General features: G+C 53.8%; 1 protein-coding gene across 9 annotated transcripts in view; it reads left to right on the forward strand.

The window, feature by feature from the left end:
* CDH23 (cadherin related 23) overlaps positions 1-16,164 on the forward strand; it is a 125,324-nt gene that overhangs the window by 61,882 nt on the left and 47,278 nt on the right. For all 9 annotated transcript variants that reach the window (XM_068689166.1, XM_068689173.1, XM_068689165.1 and 6 more), the window contains 5 exons: positions 1,332-1,410; positions 7,297-7,409; positions 8,989-9,177; positions 14,232-14,381; positions 14,541-14,699. In XM_068689166.1, coding sequence (XP_068545267.1) covers positions 1,332-1,410; positions 7,297-7,409; positions 8,989-9,177; positions 14,232-14,381; positions 14,541-14,699 — 690 coding nt within the window. The remainder of the gene's footprint in view (positions 1-1,331; positions 1,411-7,296; positions 7,410-8,988; positions 9,178-14,231; positions 14,382-14,540; positions 14,700-16,164) is intronic.

Here is a 16,164-nt window from a genome sequence, read left to right on the forward strand (position 1 = left end):
TCTCCATCTTGTGCTGAAAGGGAATCCCCCTTCTCTTGACCACGCTCCATGGCTCTCTGCATCGGTTGTTCCTACTGGCCATAAAGCCGGTAACTGCTGCTGGCTTGGTGGATACCCATTCTGCCTGTCCTGCTGCTACTCCAGAGGGGCCAGACAGATCCTAAACATGGTGGGGATGCTTCCTGGAAGCTGGAATCTTCCTCTTCCATCCCCATCTGTGTGTGCCCTTAGCATCCTGCGCTCTGTCGGTGGGCGATGAGCGAGCTGTTGGAGCCGCTGTGTGCCTTTGCACACCGTGGGGCTCCCCGGCTGCTTGTTTTCCCCTTTTTTCATGCTCTTTTGAAAAGGACAATTCCTGTCCATGATGTAGAGGTTCTCCAGAGGCTGCTGAGCCTCACCAGCCGAGTACTGCCCAAAGGCCAGTGCCTTGGGATTTATGGCGCGTGTTCCGGGCTAATCGCGGGGTTTTGCTTAAGGAGCCTATTGAAATGCCCTCGGAGATCAGGGAAGGGACTGATCTGCCTGTCCCAAAAACCAGGGACGTGGCAAGTCCCTGCTCTGCACTGGAGATGCTTTTTCAGTGCCTTTCCCTTTGGCCTCCAGCTGAAGGAGTGCAGGGCAAACGCCGCGCTGCCGCCCGCCGTGCTCCCTCGTTAGCCATGCCAACACCTCCGCTGACATTTTCTTTGAGGGCAGGGGAAAAAAAAAAAAAAAAAAGATTGCTTCTTTTCCCACTGTTTAATAAACCAATGAAAACAACAACAGCTGAGTTGTAAATTTTTTCACACTCCATTAATTATGTGCATGTGCCTGTGTTTGTATTCACACGGGCTCGCTGCAGTGCGGCGGGGGACGCACAGCTTCTGGAGCTGACAGGAGCGTGTGATATTTGTATTTTAAGAGCTGAACAAGGACCTTGGCTTACTCTTGTGGTCCTCGCTGCCTTCTGGGGGCCTTGAGGACCTCTGTGCTGGGCTATAAGAAGCATGATGTAGGATGAGCTTGCAAATAGGGCAATCCCCTGCTCCCCTTGTCCATCCTTCTCCTCCTTATTGTCTTCAATTAAACCTTTGCAGCTCCTTTAGCTCGCTGTGCCTTTGCTAATGCTTCACTCCCACCTCCTTCTCTGATTTCCACTGCTGAGCTCCTGACGATGAGTGGCTGTGCCTTGCTGGAGCCCCGATGGCTGCCCTCCCCATGCTTCAAACCCTTCTCATCTGTCCCCACGTCTCCCCTCCCTGGCGCATGGCCGAACCCAGCCTGCTTGGTGGGACCCATTGGACTTGCCCTGGTGCCATTGGAGCTCTAACACCCCTCTCCTGTCCCCGCAGGGCACCACGGTGCGGATGATAACAGCAGTCGACCAGGACAAGGGCCGTCCCCGTGGCATCGGCTACACCATCGTCTCCGGTGAGTCCTGGTGGGACGCGGCACGGGGCATGGTGGTGGTCATCAGCAGGAGAACACAACCATTTACAGCCTTGACATCTCGTGGTGGCTGCCCTTAAGCCCTGGGGGCCCTTCCCAGGAGGTGTGGGCATTGATTTTGGGGGGAAATCCTTGCAGCAAGCCGTGGTGGCAGTGCCTGCTGGCTGGTGGCTGCGGAAATAATTTCCCCGATCGCTCCCGCAGAGCCTGGCCGCTCCGAATGCTCTTTTAATCAACCCCGGGGGTCAAGGTGATCTCACCCGGGCTTTCAAGCCCATTGATCCCGACTGCAAGCATCCAGGTCAGCCTGCCTTTGAAGATGCAAGGATTATTTATCCCTCTAATTCCCTCTGCAATTTATTCTAATGTGCCCCAGCAGGAATTAAACGCGAGGTTCCCCCAGCTCACGTGTATCGGTGGGCAAAGTGCAGCAGGGGCTTTTTTTTTTTTTTTTAACCAATCCAAACCCTTTCCTATTGTTATTTTTCTGCTTCTCCCTGGCTTTCCCACGGAATAGCCCTGAGGTTTCTTTGCTGGGGGGTTCGGATAGGCAGGCAGGTGCCCTGCTCTGCTCACCGACACCAGGAGCTTAATCCTGCCCCGCTGCCGCCTGGCGGGGGGCAGCTCCCGGATCAGAGCATCGTGCAGAGCACATCAAAGCCACCAGGCTGCTTTGCAGTGCCTGACTTCTCTTTTCCCCAAGCTAACTCCTTGATTTGCAGAGCATTTTTAGAATAGGTTGAGAGATGTCACCCCTCGGTACGAGCATCTTTCCTGCCTCCTCCCCAGCCAGAGCAGGGCATCACCCTATATTTAACTCACAGCCAAAAAAACCCTTATTTTTATAAAGCCAGTGAATATGTGAATGCCCCCTGCCTCTTCTTGGGATGTTGTCCTATAATTTCCACGATCTGCTTTTTGCTCAAGAAAGATGTTGCCCCACGGCCCAGCTGTGGGAAGCGGCCGCTAGCGCGCCTCCAAAATCCCGCTCACCCAAGGCCCGCGAGTTTTTGGCAGGCAGGTAAAGCCTAATTAATTTGTCATTATCCTCGATCACGATGGGAAAGGTCAGCGAGCAGATTTCGTGCCTGAGCTGGTAGATTTTTATGGCAATTTTGCAGAAAAAAAAAAAATAGTGGTCTAACATATGGGAAGCGGGATGCAAATTAAATTAGAAACAGACCGTAAGCAAGAGCGGGTAATTAGAGCTGGCACTGACGAGGGGAGGTGTCACTGGGACAGGGGAGCAGGGCAGGGGGATGCCCACTGCCCCTTCCCAAGCCCAGGGCACAGGGTTCAGGCATTGCTACCCAAATTTTAGCATCCCCCTTGGATATACAGCAGAGGGAGAGGCGCGAAGCGACCCCAACGTTCATCATTCCTTCGGAGCGGGCAGCGGTGTGATTTGGAGGCGGGATATGGAAATTAATTTGGCACTGCCGTGGTCCTGCTCAGCCGTAGCCGTGCCTCGGGATGTAGTGCAGAAGCTCTTATTTATACAGCCATCCCCAGGCGCAAGGTCCTCCCCTGACAGCAAAACAATAAAACTCAAAGATTAACCATAACCACATAAAATAAGGCCGGAGATCTAACTTCACGCCGCCAGCTTACAAGGCTGTTAAGCCTGAAATCAGGCAGCAGCACAGCCCTGGCTAGTTGTCCGTGGGGTGGCACGGGGAGTTGTGTCCATCGCTTATTTGTAACCCCCTTTTGGCTGTTTCTCCCCTTTTCTTCTGGCCTGAGTGTTGCAGCCCCTGAAAAAAAAAAAAAAAAAAGCTTTTTAACTCTGTTTTTGCAAGGAGTGCGATGAAAAAGTGGTTTGGAAAAGAAGCCCCTGTGCTGCCCTGCTCGCTCCAGGCTGCTCCGTGAGGTCGGCGATGCTGGGATGCTGAGGTCGGGGCTCTGTGTGAAGGACAGCCCATTAATCCCGTGCAGTAATCCATGGCTCCTTTTTGGCAGATTTACGGAGATAGCCTCTGTGCCGGGCACTCTGCCTCCTCATCCTTCACGTCCCAGGCGAGGAGGGTGACTTGTACACCACGACTTGCTCTAGATAAGGCTTTTCATTTCGGGGAGCTCTCTGCTCAAGGCAGATTGATTTTCTGGTGGCTCACAGGCACCAGCAGGTGAGGGGAGAGCGATGGCCTCAGGTGTGCAGGGCACCACAGGCTCCTCCAAAGGCGAAATGCAGCTGCTGATAAGCTGCCCAGGCTCCTTAAAACCAGGATTTTTATCATGGATCAAAGGGGTTTTGTCATCAGTGGGCATCACAGGGGTTAAGCCAAAGGAAAGGTGATGCCAAATGTCTGGCGTGGTGATGGATGGGCACAAAGGCAATCCCCACATCATCTATGGGGCTTGGGAGCTCCTGCAGGTGAGAAAAGGGAGCTCTGGGCAGCTGGTGCTTGGGGGGGCTCCTCAGCAACCCTCAGAGCAGGGTTTTTTTCCCCAAAAATTGGCTTTTCTAGGAGGTTGCTTCAGTTGCTGGTGAAGCGCTCTCCTCCTAAAGCTGGCGCATCCCGAGGGAAGCGTGAATTAAAAATAATTATTTGCACGACGGAACAGAAGTGTGAGTTACAAAAGCAGGAGGGAGGTGTGTCTGAAGCTAACTGTGTTCAGGCTTTCTTCTCTTCTTGCCGCTAAGGAATAAGGTATTTTTTTACTGTACTAACCAAGATATTTTATACTAAATCAGACTTCACATGTCCACGTGCCTTCCTTTCCAAAGGGCCACGTGAAGCTCTGATTGAGGGCATCCCTTAAACATGACACCGGGGAGCATCCTTGGAAACACAGCCCTCTAATTTTAATATTCCCAAGTCCTGGCCTGCGTCGTGCTGGCTTTTCTCCACGTTGGGATCTCTGGGTGAGCCGCTGGGGTGTCGGTGTCCTCATAAATCACAGCTGCCGGGAGCGCCTTCCAGCCTGATTTAAGGGCACTCATCTCCGTAGGAGGACATGCTGATGGGTGGGAAAGTGCCTGGCGCCGAGTTATTCATCACAGGCTGTTTTTCCACCCTGCCAATGGCAGGGGATGAGATAGCACAAGGGGGAGGTGGTGGCTGTGGCCGTACCCTTGGGTTTTGTCACCCCGTTGGCTCTCGGATAACAGCAAGGCAGCGGGGTGATGGTTTGTCTGCTTGGCAGGTGGTTTCCCCAGCAAATGACCTCTGGAAATTAAAACTATACATCCCCATTTATGGGGAAATAGAGAAAGTAGTTTGTGTTTAATTGCTGGGACTTTTCTCTGTACCTACCTGGGATTTAGTGTATAGGGAGAGTGTTGGCAAGCAATGGGAAAGGATGAAGCTGTCTCTAGCTGTGTCAGGGCTCGAGAAAACAAGGGCTTCTGAGATGTTTGCTAGTATGGAAGGTTTTCTGGCAGGTGTTGAGCCTGACCGTGTGGTTTTTACTTTAAAAGCTGATTGAGAGTTGTTCCTGGGCACATCACAGCACGCTGCGTTCCTGTTCTGGTCCTCTGCCTGCTGCCGCCCGAGAGCAAAGAGGCTTTTTGGGGACCTGTAAATCCAGCGTGGACAGGGTAGCTGCTAAGAAGGTGCAAATATATTTTCTTTTTGCATTTTATTTGCATCCTTCAGCCGCGTGTGACTGCTCTGAGATGGCAATGCTGGGCGATTTGGAGCAGCTTCTTTTTGGGGATACGCACTGCGTCCTGCTCCCTGCGTACTGGGACACAGCCTCAGCATTTCTTTGCTCATCTGTTTGCAGGAACGGGCAAAACCAACCTTCACAAGCCTTACCTCATCCTCAGGGTGTCGCCTAGGAGGCAGACACGGGGTGGGTTCAGGCAGAAATAGGGTGGTGAAGGGATGGGAATGCTGCTCCTCTGTTTCCTTTGTCCTTTAGAAGAGCGATTTTAATCCAAGCTTCAACATCCCCTAATATGAAGGGATACCCTCAAAGCAGGGACCTGTAATGTCTGTGGGCTGCAAGCATCTCTCCGACACCTAGCCACAGTTCCTACAGGCTTCAGGAGGAGGATCAGAGCTTTGAATTTAAGCCTGGGGCACTTCCCAGCCTGTCGCGCGGGGGCAAAACCTCAAGGTGAAGAGCGGCGCGCTGGTCACAGCAGCTGACGGCCTATTTATACGATGATAACTGTGTCTGTTGCTGACTCTCTGAACCACATCCAACAGCATCTATTTCGGTGCCGAGGAGCCCTGACGGAGCACATTTGGATTAATAAATTACCCGGCGCAAGGTGTGTGATGGGTTCCCCTTTGGCAGCTCGTGAAAGTCATCCGCTGCGAGCAGGATGCTCGCCGGCACGGGCAGGGCTGGGACCAGCAATGTTTGCATCCCGCCGTGGGTTCGGATGATGCTCGAAGGCTGAAAAGTAGGGAGGATGGAGGAGATGGAGGACATGTCAGTGTCTTGTCTTTTCTTTCCTTTTTTTCTTTTTCTTTTTTTTCTTTTTCCCTTTGGAAAGGGAAGGCCCGCGCCGTCCCATGTCATCCGACAAATGGGATTAGCTGGGGGGCTCGGCTCAGCTGCAAATCCCCTCCGTGTCCTCCGTCTTGTGGTGCTGCTACAAAACCCATCGGGCACAGCGTTGTGGAGGGGTCCTGTCCCCACGGGTCCGACCAGCGTGGCCGGTGGAAAGCTGGTGGAGAGAGGGAGAAATTCTGCAGGGACCGAAGGGTGGGGAGAGAAGAGAGGCTGGCGGGGAGTGGAAGGCGAAATTGACTCTTTTTTCTCCCTCTTTTTTTCTTGCTGTTGGGAGAAAAGGGAAGAAATGTGAGGATGATTAGAGAGATTTTTGCAAATGCCTCTGGGGAAGGCGCATTGTTCAGCGACAGCGAGAGCACTTCGGCCTGAGGCGTAACGAAAGGCTGCTTGGAGAGGCATTGTAGGGGAAATTAGGAACTTCCTCGGAGTGGCTGGAGCCACCCCTTTCCTTTTTCCCTTCCAGGGCTCATTTGCAAAGGCAGCAACTCTCCAGCCAGCAGAAAGGAGCCCTGGAGGGCACTAGGTGTGGATCTTCCCTCTGAGTGGTCCTTGGGGTCTCTGACGTTATCCCAGAAGTGGCTGTGCAGCATAGCACAATTTTTAGGGTGCAGAGCTTGGCGCTGCATTGAGTCCTTTGCATCCAATCCGTGCCCCGTTGACCTGTTTCTACTCGAACACTCTGGTCTCTGGGTTCATAGTATTTTGTGCTGGAGAACATATTTTTATTACACTTCATATTAGGAGGATAGTGGCACAACTGCCCCAGTACATCACATTTAACGTGGCAACCCCGAGCAAGGGCCGAGGAGGAGAGGCAGCAGTGCCGGTGACCCTGTGCCCTGCCCATCACTAATTCAGCAGCCGTCCCCGATACGGTGTCGGGCTGGCATCGGGTGTCCCAGGCTGCAGCCACCAACTGCTTGTTTTTGTCCCCTGGGGATTGTTGCAAGGGCATCCCCGGTGCAGGACATTCATCTTTTCAGCATCTGCTGGCCGAGAGGCTCCGGTGTCACCTTAATCCTGCCTCGGTGTCTTGTTCCAGAGGAGGATGCAGGCAGGATGCTCGCTGCAGGCACCCTGTGTGCCTGTAAGGACCAGCACAGAGGCCAAATTTGGCTCAGACAGAGGAGATCGAGGCAGCTGCGGGGAGGGGAAACACATCTGCTGAAAAGCAAGAACATAAAAACAGAGTGAGTGCCTGTAGTTGGTGCTCCAGCACTCTCCCGGGCCCTAAAGACATCCAGCTACATGGAAAGCACCACTTCCAGAGCTGGGGCAGGTAACAGGGAGGGTGTGCAAAGCCTGAGCACAGGGTCTGGATGCACGTGGAGGCTGGCAGGGGAAGATGCTCATGTCCTTGCTGTGCCTCTGCTCATGCTGCCCCTTGTTTTTTGTCAGGGAACACCAACAGCATCTTCGCGCTGGACTACATCAGCGGAGCGCTGACCCTGAATGGGCCGCTGGACCGAGAGAACCCCTTCTACAGCGCCGGGTTCATCCTCACGGTGAAGGTGAGGTCTGGGAGAGCCTCACGGCAGAGTGGGAGGGCTCCCTGCTGGGGACACGTCCTCTGGGCCGTGGTGGGCACCCCCGGCCGAGTGAAGCGGGATGCTCAGTGCACCTCGCACCATGGCCCCAAACGTGGTTGCCTCCATATGGTTACGTAGGCCCAGTTTTGGTGTTTGGCCTCCAACTAGCTCTGGCGTCCAACTAGATCCTCCTGCTGTTGTATCTGCAGAGGGAGAGGTGCCAGAAGCTGCCTGGCCAAGCAAACGCACCGCAGCACGCTTTCCCAGCCCCACCTGAGCACGGCACCTGGCTCCGCTCGCAGCCCTTTAATTGAAATCAATACCGAGCTGGGCAGCTGGTCGGAAACGCATTTCGGAGTATAGATTGGGCCGGGCCGAGCTGGGGAGAAATCAGCACTGCAGGAAGGGTCATTGATTGAGAGGGCAGCAGCCTGCTCGCCTTGCAAAGTGCTGGGCTTTGGTAAGGGCAAAGGGGCAAGAAATTCCCTCTTTATGTCAGGCACAGGTCATATTGTGGGGTTTTCTGCGTGGGGAACAGACCAGCATCCATCCCTGGTACCTCCTGGTTTGGAGATTTATAGTTTGAATTCAGTAGAAACCAAGAGAAGGGGAAAAAACACCACCACGCATACGTTGTGTATATTTAATAGGAACAAAACTATCTGGTTAGCCTTGGAAAGGTTTGTGGACCTGAAAGCTTGCCCGTTTTCCTGCCTGCACGCTGCCAGGCTCCCCGCTAGATCACACTGCGCTGGCGGGTTTCCTTTTCCCTCCCCACAAACTTCTCCTCACCCCCTGAAAATTGCCAGCCCCTTCCCCCCAATGTTCCCTCGCCCTGCAACGCGCGGCGAGCATCCAGCTGGGTGGCTCCTCGCGGGATCAGCCTGTTCTGCTGGGCTGTGCGGGAGCAGAGAATAGCAATGAGCCCGAGGACGAGAGGAGGGACCCTGCTGGAAAAGGCTCTTTGCAAGCCTTGCAAGAAAATCTGCTCTCCTTGCCTTTGGAGAAAGCAAAATCCAAGCCCCCCTTGAGATAGAGGTGCGATACGGGGTTGTGACTCAGCCCCGTGTTTAGACACGTGGTGCCAAACCTATTTTAAGGTCTTAATCTTGTTTTCCTCTGGTGCCCTAGTTTCTGCGCTTGTAGTAGTACTTTGGTGGTTAGCCTGCACCTCGGGAGGAGGCAGAGGAGAAAATAGGAGTGCGCTCTACCCCATCGTATCTCCCCTTGGTTTGGGGGCTAGGGGAAGGGAGCAGGTTTGCAAGCACCACGTCTGGAGCAGGAGTGATGCCAAATGGCCCCGGGTTCCCAGAGGAGCTGTGTGGGAGGTGGTGGGCTCAACCCCAACCTTGCCACATCCACACATCTCTTGGACATCCCTCAGGATGGGGCCACCACCGCTCCCTTGGGGCAGCCCGTCCCAATGCCAATAAAGAGTTAGAAATTCTTCCTAATGCCCAATCTAAACCTCCCTGGCACAACCTGAGGCCATTTCCTCTTGTCCTGTCGCTTGCCTCCTGAAAAAAGAGCCCGACTGCCCTGTTGGTTTCTCCCTTCGCAGGGCACGGAGCTGAACGACGACCGCACGCCCTCCAACGCCACCGTCACCACCACCTTCAACATCCTGGTCATCGACGTCAACGACAACGCGCCCGAGTTCAACAGCTCCGAGTACAGCGTGGCCATCCCCGAGCTGGCCCAGGTGGGCTTCGCTCTCCCCCTCTTCATCCAGGTGCAGGACAAGGATGAGGTGAGCCGGCCCCTTTGCCCTGCTGTGGTTTTTGGGGGGATGCAGGGTCGTTGGCCATGAGGTGCGTGGTCATATCCTATATAGTGTGGCTGCTTGGTCCCCAGAGCACGGGCACAGGGTGGGCTTTCATGCTGTGAGGCTTGCACGGCCACTGAGAGCCAGAAAATCGGATTGTGCACGATGCTGATCCTTGCCTGCTGCTCGGGCATTGCTAGGCTTCCTTTTTTTTTTTTCCTGTTTTAGGAAGGGAGGAGACTTTCTGCAGGGCTCCCAGGGGACCTTGGAGTCCCAAAGGGACTTTTCCTGGCAATTCAGGTAGATTAAGCAGCAGCAGTGAGGAATACAAAACAAAACATCTTCCCCCCAACCAAAAAGAAATAATAACAACATCCCAGTGGGAGGATGGAAACGCGCATCTTCTAAGGAGCAGGAAATTACCATTAGTGGCTGGAAGGCAGAGGTGGCCTTTGCTGGTTGAAGTGATGGACGTGCTCTGCCCCAGCCCCGGGTGGGATGCGGTGAGCCCTGTAAAACCCACAGAAATCCCATTTTTTTTCACGAGGAGTGCCTGTGACACATAGCTAACAACCCACTTGTGACACGATGTCACCCACCAGGAGCTGTGAGCCCAGCCTGAAGAGGTGCAGATGAGCTATTAGGCAGATGAAAAGACTCTGTGCGTGCGTTGTGTTGTTTTTTTTCCTTGAAAATGTCAATTACTAATAAAGAAGATGTGGCTGTGACAGATGCTGAGGTTAGTTTGTGAATAGAGTCGCTGCCGTGCCTTCCGAGAGATGTCAGCAGCTCCGCGCTTGAAGGGCATTGCAACGCTCCTGTTTATGCCACATAAGAATGAGGGATCTGTCATCGTCCCTGGTTAAAAGCTCATTTTACTGGAGTCACTCCCATTCGAGGACTCACTCCAGCCTCTCAGCCTGGCTAATTTTAAAATGAGAGAATAAAAAATAGCCTCGCGTTCCCAATAGGGTGAGCGAAAAATAGACTCGTTCTTGTGGCTCCTGGTGAATTGCCCGGGCTTGCTGTGATTTCCCCGAATGGATTGGGTGGGATTTTTGATTCTGTGCATTTCAGAAAGGGAGGCTAGATGCCTGGCGGTGATATTTGGGACGCTCTAGCTCTTCGTGAGAGCTGCGAGGTTTATAAAGCACTGGATTTGAGCTCAGCAAGGTGGCAGCGGGCTCTCCCCCTGCCTGGAGCTGTGGGTGCAGGGGTCGGATGGCGAGGTCCGAGGTCTTCAGGTAGGGACGTGAGGGAGGATGTGGCTGATGGAAGCTGTTCCACCTTCGTGCTGGAGATGACACGATTCATTTGAGCGAGGGAGAAAGGAGAACAAGAGGAGAACTACACACACGTCCCTGGGGAGAGCGGCTAAATAAATAAATGAGAGCAGATGGATGCAGTGCATGAAATCAGAGCTAGGTTTTGGGGAAGGAGCATGGTCTCCTGCCCATGTAATAAGTCCGTGGAGAGCAATCCCAAATGTTGAAGCTGTTGTTTCAGCTCCTAAGTCATCTTTCACCTTGTTGAGGTCCTGCTTGGATGAGCCTGAGCCCCGGTGTCCCCCAGCGATGGGTGGCTTTGGGGACCCCATCTCCCATCGCACCCCAGGTGGGTGGTGAAGGCTTCACCATGTCCTGTAGGGCTGGGGGAAGAGGTGGTGTGTGAGTCTGGCCCTTCAAGTGCACTGTGGGCTTTAAGTTGTTTTTTTTTTTTGACAAAATGTTTTTTTTTTTTGTGGCCAGGGCCATGCAGAGGACTGAAATGGTGATGTTTGGGTCTGTCTTTCTGCTGGTGCACCACCTTCAGCCTTTGCTTTCGGGAGGATTTTGGTTAACCTGGCTCAGCGCTGGCTCGGGCAGGGCTTTTCTTTTCCCCTCTGCTTTCTGCATTCCCCGTGGTTTCTCAAAAACACTTGAACGTGGGAGAAAGCAGTGCACGGGGTTTGCTTGGTTCTGGAGCCAGCCTCTGTGAACCAAGAAAAAAGCATTAACCTCTGTGCGGCTGAGTTCCTCGGGCTGCCAGCTTGGGAGCAAGCCACTTGAATATCTTTCCAAAGCCGTTTGAGAGCTGTTTATGAAAATCTGTGAGAGTCTCCCAGCATTTATACCGAGCTGTGCTCGACGGGATGCTCCGGGAGACGTGTGGCTGTGTTCTCCTACAGGGGCTGGGTTCTCCTCTCACACACATGATAGATCGGCGGGGACGAATAAATCCCGTGCACGACAGCAGATTGACACCCTGGGCTACCCAGCCTAGCTGGCAAGTTGCTGATGGAGGAATGAAATTCATGCTGAACGCTCAGGGTGGGATTTTTGGAGAGGTCCAGCCACAGCCATGGCTTCTGCAAGCCCCTCTTGTCCAGGGCATCCCCCATTTTTGCTTCTTTTGCCCAAGGTTTCGCAGTGCCAGCATCACTGCAACCACAGGAGCGAATTAAAAGAAGTGGCACGGAGAAACCAGCTCTCCCACCATGGCTTTCACTCGATTTTCCTTGCCACGGTCGATTGAAGAGGAAGAAAAGGGCAGAGACCGTGGAGAGCACGAGTATGACGGGCTGACATTTTAAAATAATTTTTAAAAAAGTTCCCCCAAAATAAGCATATTAAGGAAGATAGATGGAGAATTAAAAAAAGGGAAGGGAAAGAAAATCCAGGCAAGGAGAATACGCAATATTCGGGGCACAAAGCTGCATCGGGGAGCTGCATACGGATACGGTATGTGCCCATGCATGTGCAGGTGCAATATATGAATCATCCCAAGCATATATATGCATATGACAGGCACGCGCACTATAAATATGATCTACACAGCCAGGAATTGTAGGGGGGAATTGACGGCGCTCGAGTATTCTCTCCCAAAAGTGCCAGCTGCCAGTCGGGCTGAATTAGATTTCACAGGGGTTTTTGCAATACATGGAATTCACCAGCAAATTACCCTTAAAGAGGGAAAATCAATCATTTGGAGCAGAGATAAGCTGGAGGCGAGGCAGCCTCGGATTGATCCCGTCTGTGCAGGCGTGTGTGGAATTCGGGAGATAACCTGGGGAAGGAAGGCGGCTCCTGGGGCGGGGGGGTGAGCAGGTCTGACATTTGGGACGGACAGACGGACAAGGGGAGAGGGCTGTTGGTGTGCAGAGGACAAGGAGAAAGGCTTGGGATGGTATGAGGCTGGGGAATGATTTTTTCCAGGTATCCTGCGGGATGCAGGGGAGCAGTGCCCATGGCCAGCGAGGCATCAGGGTTTGGTGCCATCGTGCCCAGGTGCAGGGCGAGCAGTGGGTGCAGGGCGAGCAGCAGGAGCTAGGAACCGAGCAGTGGGTGCTGGCAGCCCAAGCTGGCAGCAGAGGGAGGCTATCCAGAGCACTCGAGTGAAATGCCTTGAAGTAGGTGGAGAGAACAGCCCTCTTCATGTTTTCAAAGGAAGGATTAAGCATTACTTGTCTCTGCCTAGCTAGAACCAGGCGTAAGGTAGCCAAGCCGTACAAAGAGGCACTAATTGCATTTAAATTTTTTTTATTCTTTTTTTTTTCTTTTTTTTTTTTTTTTTTTTTTGGCTTTCTGTCCTCCCCCACCCCTGCTGAACTCTTAGCACTTTTCTTTCTTTGCAAACATGCCAGAAGGAGAGATATTCAGCACTCCCCCCGGCTTTCTGCCCCTGCCTACAAGGTGTCTGTGAGGGAAACCAGAGCGATGCTGCTTCACAAAGGCAGGCTGTCCTTTTTGGAAACGTTACCTGAGCTATAGGGCAGAGGGATCCCCAGGTGGGTGGGAGCAGGAATGATGAAGCCAGTGTGATATTGGGTGAAAAAGCAGGGATAATGCTTCCAAAAACCCCTTACCTTGGGCTGGCAGAGTGGATGCAGCTATTTTTGGCCTCCTGATCAGCCAGGAGGGCTTCCCAGTCCCCACGTGTGGTGCTGGTCAGCTGAGCACCATTTGGGATAAATCAGCCCCTGAGAAGCCAGGTACCAGCACGAAGGGCTGATGTCGGCACCGCAGCGGCGGGGCCACGATGCGGCTGCTGTTACACGCTCCGAGAAGCAAGCACACGGGCAACAAAGTGATAATTATGCACAACGGTGGCTGCAATTGTCTTTAGCTGAATTGGCGTTAGGTTTTTTATCCGTGTGGGGGGAAAGGAGCATCGTGACCGGTGCGCCCGAGCATCCCATGCCGTGCCCAAGCACCCCGTGCCGTGCCCGAGTGTCCCGTGCCATGCCAACCGTGAGCCCTCAGGGACCTCTGTGTGCTTGGGGTAGCAGCTCTTGTTTTGCTCATCCTGGGCATCTCGGCCCCGTTGTTCGCTCCGGGTGGCCGGGAGGAAGGGGGTGAGGGATTTGAGAAGCGTGCGGAAAAAATCTCCGGAGCTGGGTACCGGTGGCGGCGCGGGCCGAGCCGGCCCCTTCTGCTGGGCAGCTGATAACAATTTGAATATTCAGATTTGCTTTCAGCCATCCGCAGGGGGCTCGCAGGCTCCAGGAACCGGGAGCAAGAAAAGCAGCATGGGGGCCGAAACCAAAAAAATAAACAGCGGAATAAATGTATGAACGGCACCTCGCAGCAGCCCCCCCAATAGGCTGATGTTCTCCCCTTCTCCAGACCTCACATGGGGAGACTGAGGCACTCGAGAGGCTGGTAATTAGGGACGGCAGGTATCTGGAGACTGATCTCCTTCCCCAGCTGGAATTAATCCACCCAGCTCCCTCCCTGCAAACATTCGGGTTTCTTTTGATGTTTCAACTTTTATCTCGCGCCTCCAACTAACGCGCTCCTCGCTGGATTCCCAGCAAATCCCTCGCATCTCGCTGCCACAAAAAGGGGCTTTCGCGTGCCGCAGGGACCCCAGGAGAGGCACGGGACTCGTGGAGGAGATGCAGCACGGTTTTGCGGGGAGGAGGGCGAGCAGGGATGCTGCTCGGGTCAGCAGCTCTCAGTGGTCAAGCATCAAAAAAAAAAAAAAAACAACAAGGAGTCCTTGAGGCTGGCACCGAGCTGTGCGCCTCGGGTAACCGGCCTTCCTCTTCTCCCTTTCAGGGCCCCAACAGCGTTTTTGAGGTCTACCTGGTGGGCAACAACTCCAACCACTTCATCATCTCGCCCACCTCCATCCAGGGGAAGGCGGACATCCGTGTCCGCGTGGCCGTGCCGCTGGACTTCGAGACCATTCCCCGCTACGAGTTTTCGGTACGGCCGCAACGGCGGCGCGAGGGATAGGGTGATGGGGTGTAAACCATTGAGGTTGGCTACAGCCAAGAGGGAGGGAGTTATTTTCTGCATTAATTTTTTTTTTAGAAATGGGTAATTTTGCAGAAGTTCCAACTCTCCCCTTGCCTCCCCACCCAGCTCTTTGCAAACGAGAGCATCCCTGACCACGTCGGCTTCGCGCGCGTGAAGATCAACCTCCTCAACGAGAACGACAACCGGCCCGTCTTCAGCAAGCCCCTCTACAACGTCAGCCTCCCTGAAAACGCCACCGTGGGCACCACCGTGCTGCAGGTCCACGTGAGTAGGAGCATCCCAGTTGCAGATCCCACGCGTGGTGAGCAAATCGTGGTGAGCCAAGGAAGGGATGGGGAAAGCGGGGCGCGGAGCGTGGGATGGGGTAGGTTGAAGTGATGTGGAGTGCTGCTGTTGGTGCTCCTCCAGGATAAAAAATATCCCAAAGAGGAGCACCAAAAGCCATGCGATGCTTTGGGGTGAAGCGGTCGCGGTCCCTCCGTAGCTGCCTGCCCATCCCAAGAAGAAAAGCCCTGACAAAAGGGTTGGGTGTGTAAGTGTGTTTACTCTACAAACAGATGGTGTGAAACTGCACAGAGCCCCCGAGCTGTTCCCATCTGACAGTTATTAATATTTCAAGCAGATGTTGAGCTAGTCAGGCCGTCAGGCTCTGAACAATGAGGTTGTTACTGCCTCTCCTCTCCCCCCAACTTCCAGCTATGCCAGCATTTCGGAGCACACGCAAAACCGCCAGGAGTTGAATCCTCCGTGATAAATCAGAATGGATGCAATTAGCACTGAAATCCAGCTTGGCCCTCCCAGCTGATCCCAAACTTCTCACAGCCCTCGGGCTCCTCCTCCTCCTGCTGCGGGATGCGGCTTTCCCAAACCGTCCCAGACACCGCAGGGATGCTGGACATGAGGCTGCCACCGCTGAAAAAACTGGGCAAAAGGAGACTCCGTTTGCAGTGACAAACGGCCACGCGTCTCCGCAGCATTTCAGCCCCTAACCGTGCTTGTTACCCTATAAATCAGCCCTGGAACAACCCCAGGAGCAGGCAGCCGCTGCTGCCTCCTGCTCCCTGCCCTTCCCTTTGCTGCTGTGGGGTCAGATCTGTGTCCCCCAGGCTCCTCGGGCACTGCTGGGTCCCTTCCAGCATCGCTCAGCCTCGTTCGCCCTCTAAGGTTTTTGCCTGCTCTCCATTCTCCGCTTCGCATCCCCTCCTCTCCCTGCCCATCCATCCATCCATCCATCTGTTTAATTCCATCCATGAGATGCATTTATCATACGGATTCGGGGAGCTGCTTGCTAGCAGGGGAACATCTGGAGGGTCTGGCTTCGAGGGAAAGCCCCCCCGGTTTCCCACCCGTGCCTGAGCCTCTTCCCTCCCAAACTTCCCTCTCCCAGTTCTGCCCCAGCTACCAACAGATATTGAAATATTATTATTTTTTTTTCTGAAACAACTGGCCATGAAACCTTTTAATAACGTTACAGTAAAGGTCAGGGAAAGAATTTCACACTTCTTGAGCAAGCAGGCAGCCGGTATATAACTTCGTGCCCTCCGGGAGCGAGAGGCGCCGGGAGCATATGCTGCACCCTAAATTAACCGGGGTGCCTGACACCCCCGGCCGAGCGCAGCTGGTGGCTTTCTTGGTACGAGGGATGCTCTCGGCCCACAAAGGGATAAATCTGTTGTGGGGAAGGATGAATTCCCTCTGCTCCAAGCTGCGGGGCTGTGACCGATGGGTG

Source organism: Anas acuta, chromosome 7, assembly GCF_963932015.1.
Source record: "Anas acuta chromosome 7, bAnaAcu1.1, whole genome shotgun sequence".
Taxonomy (NCBI): Eukaryota; Metazoa; Chordata; class Aves; order Anseriformes; family Anatidae; genus Anas; species Anas acuta.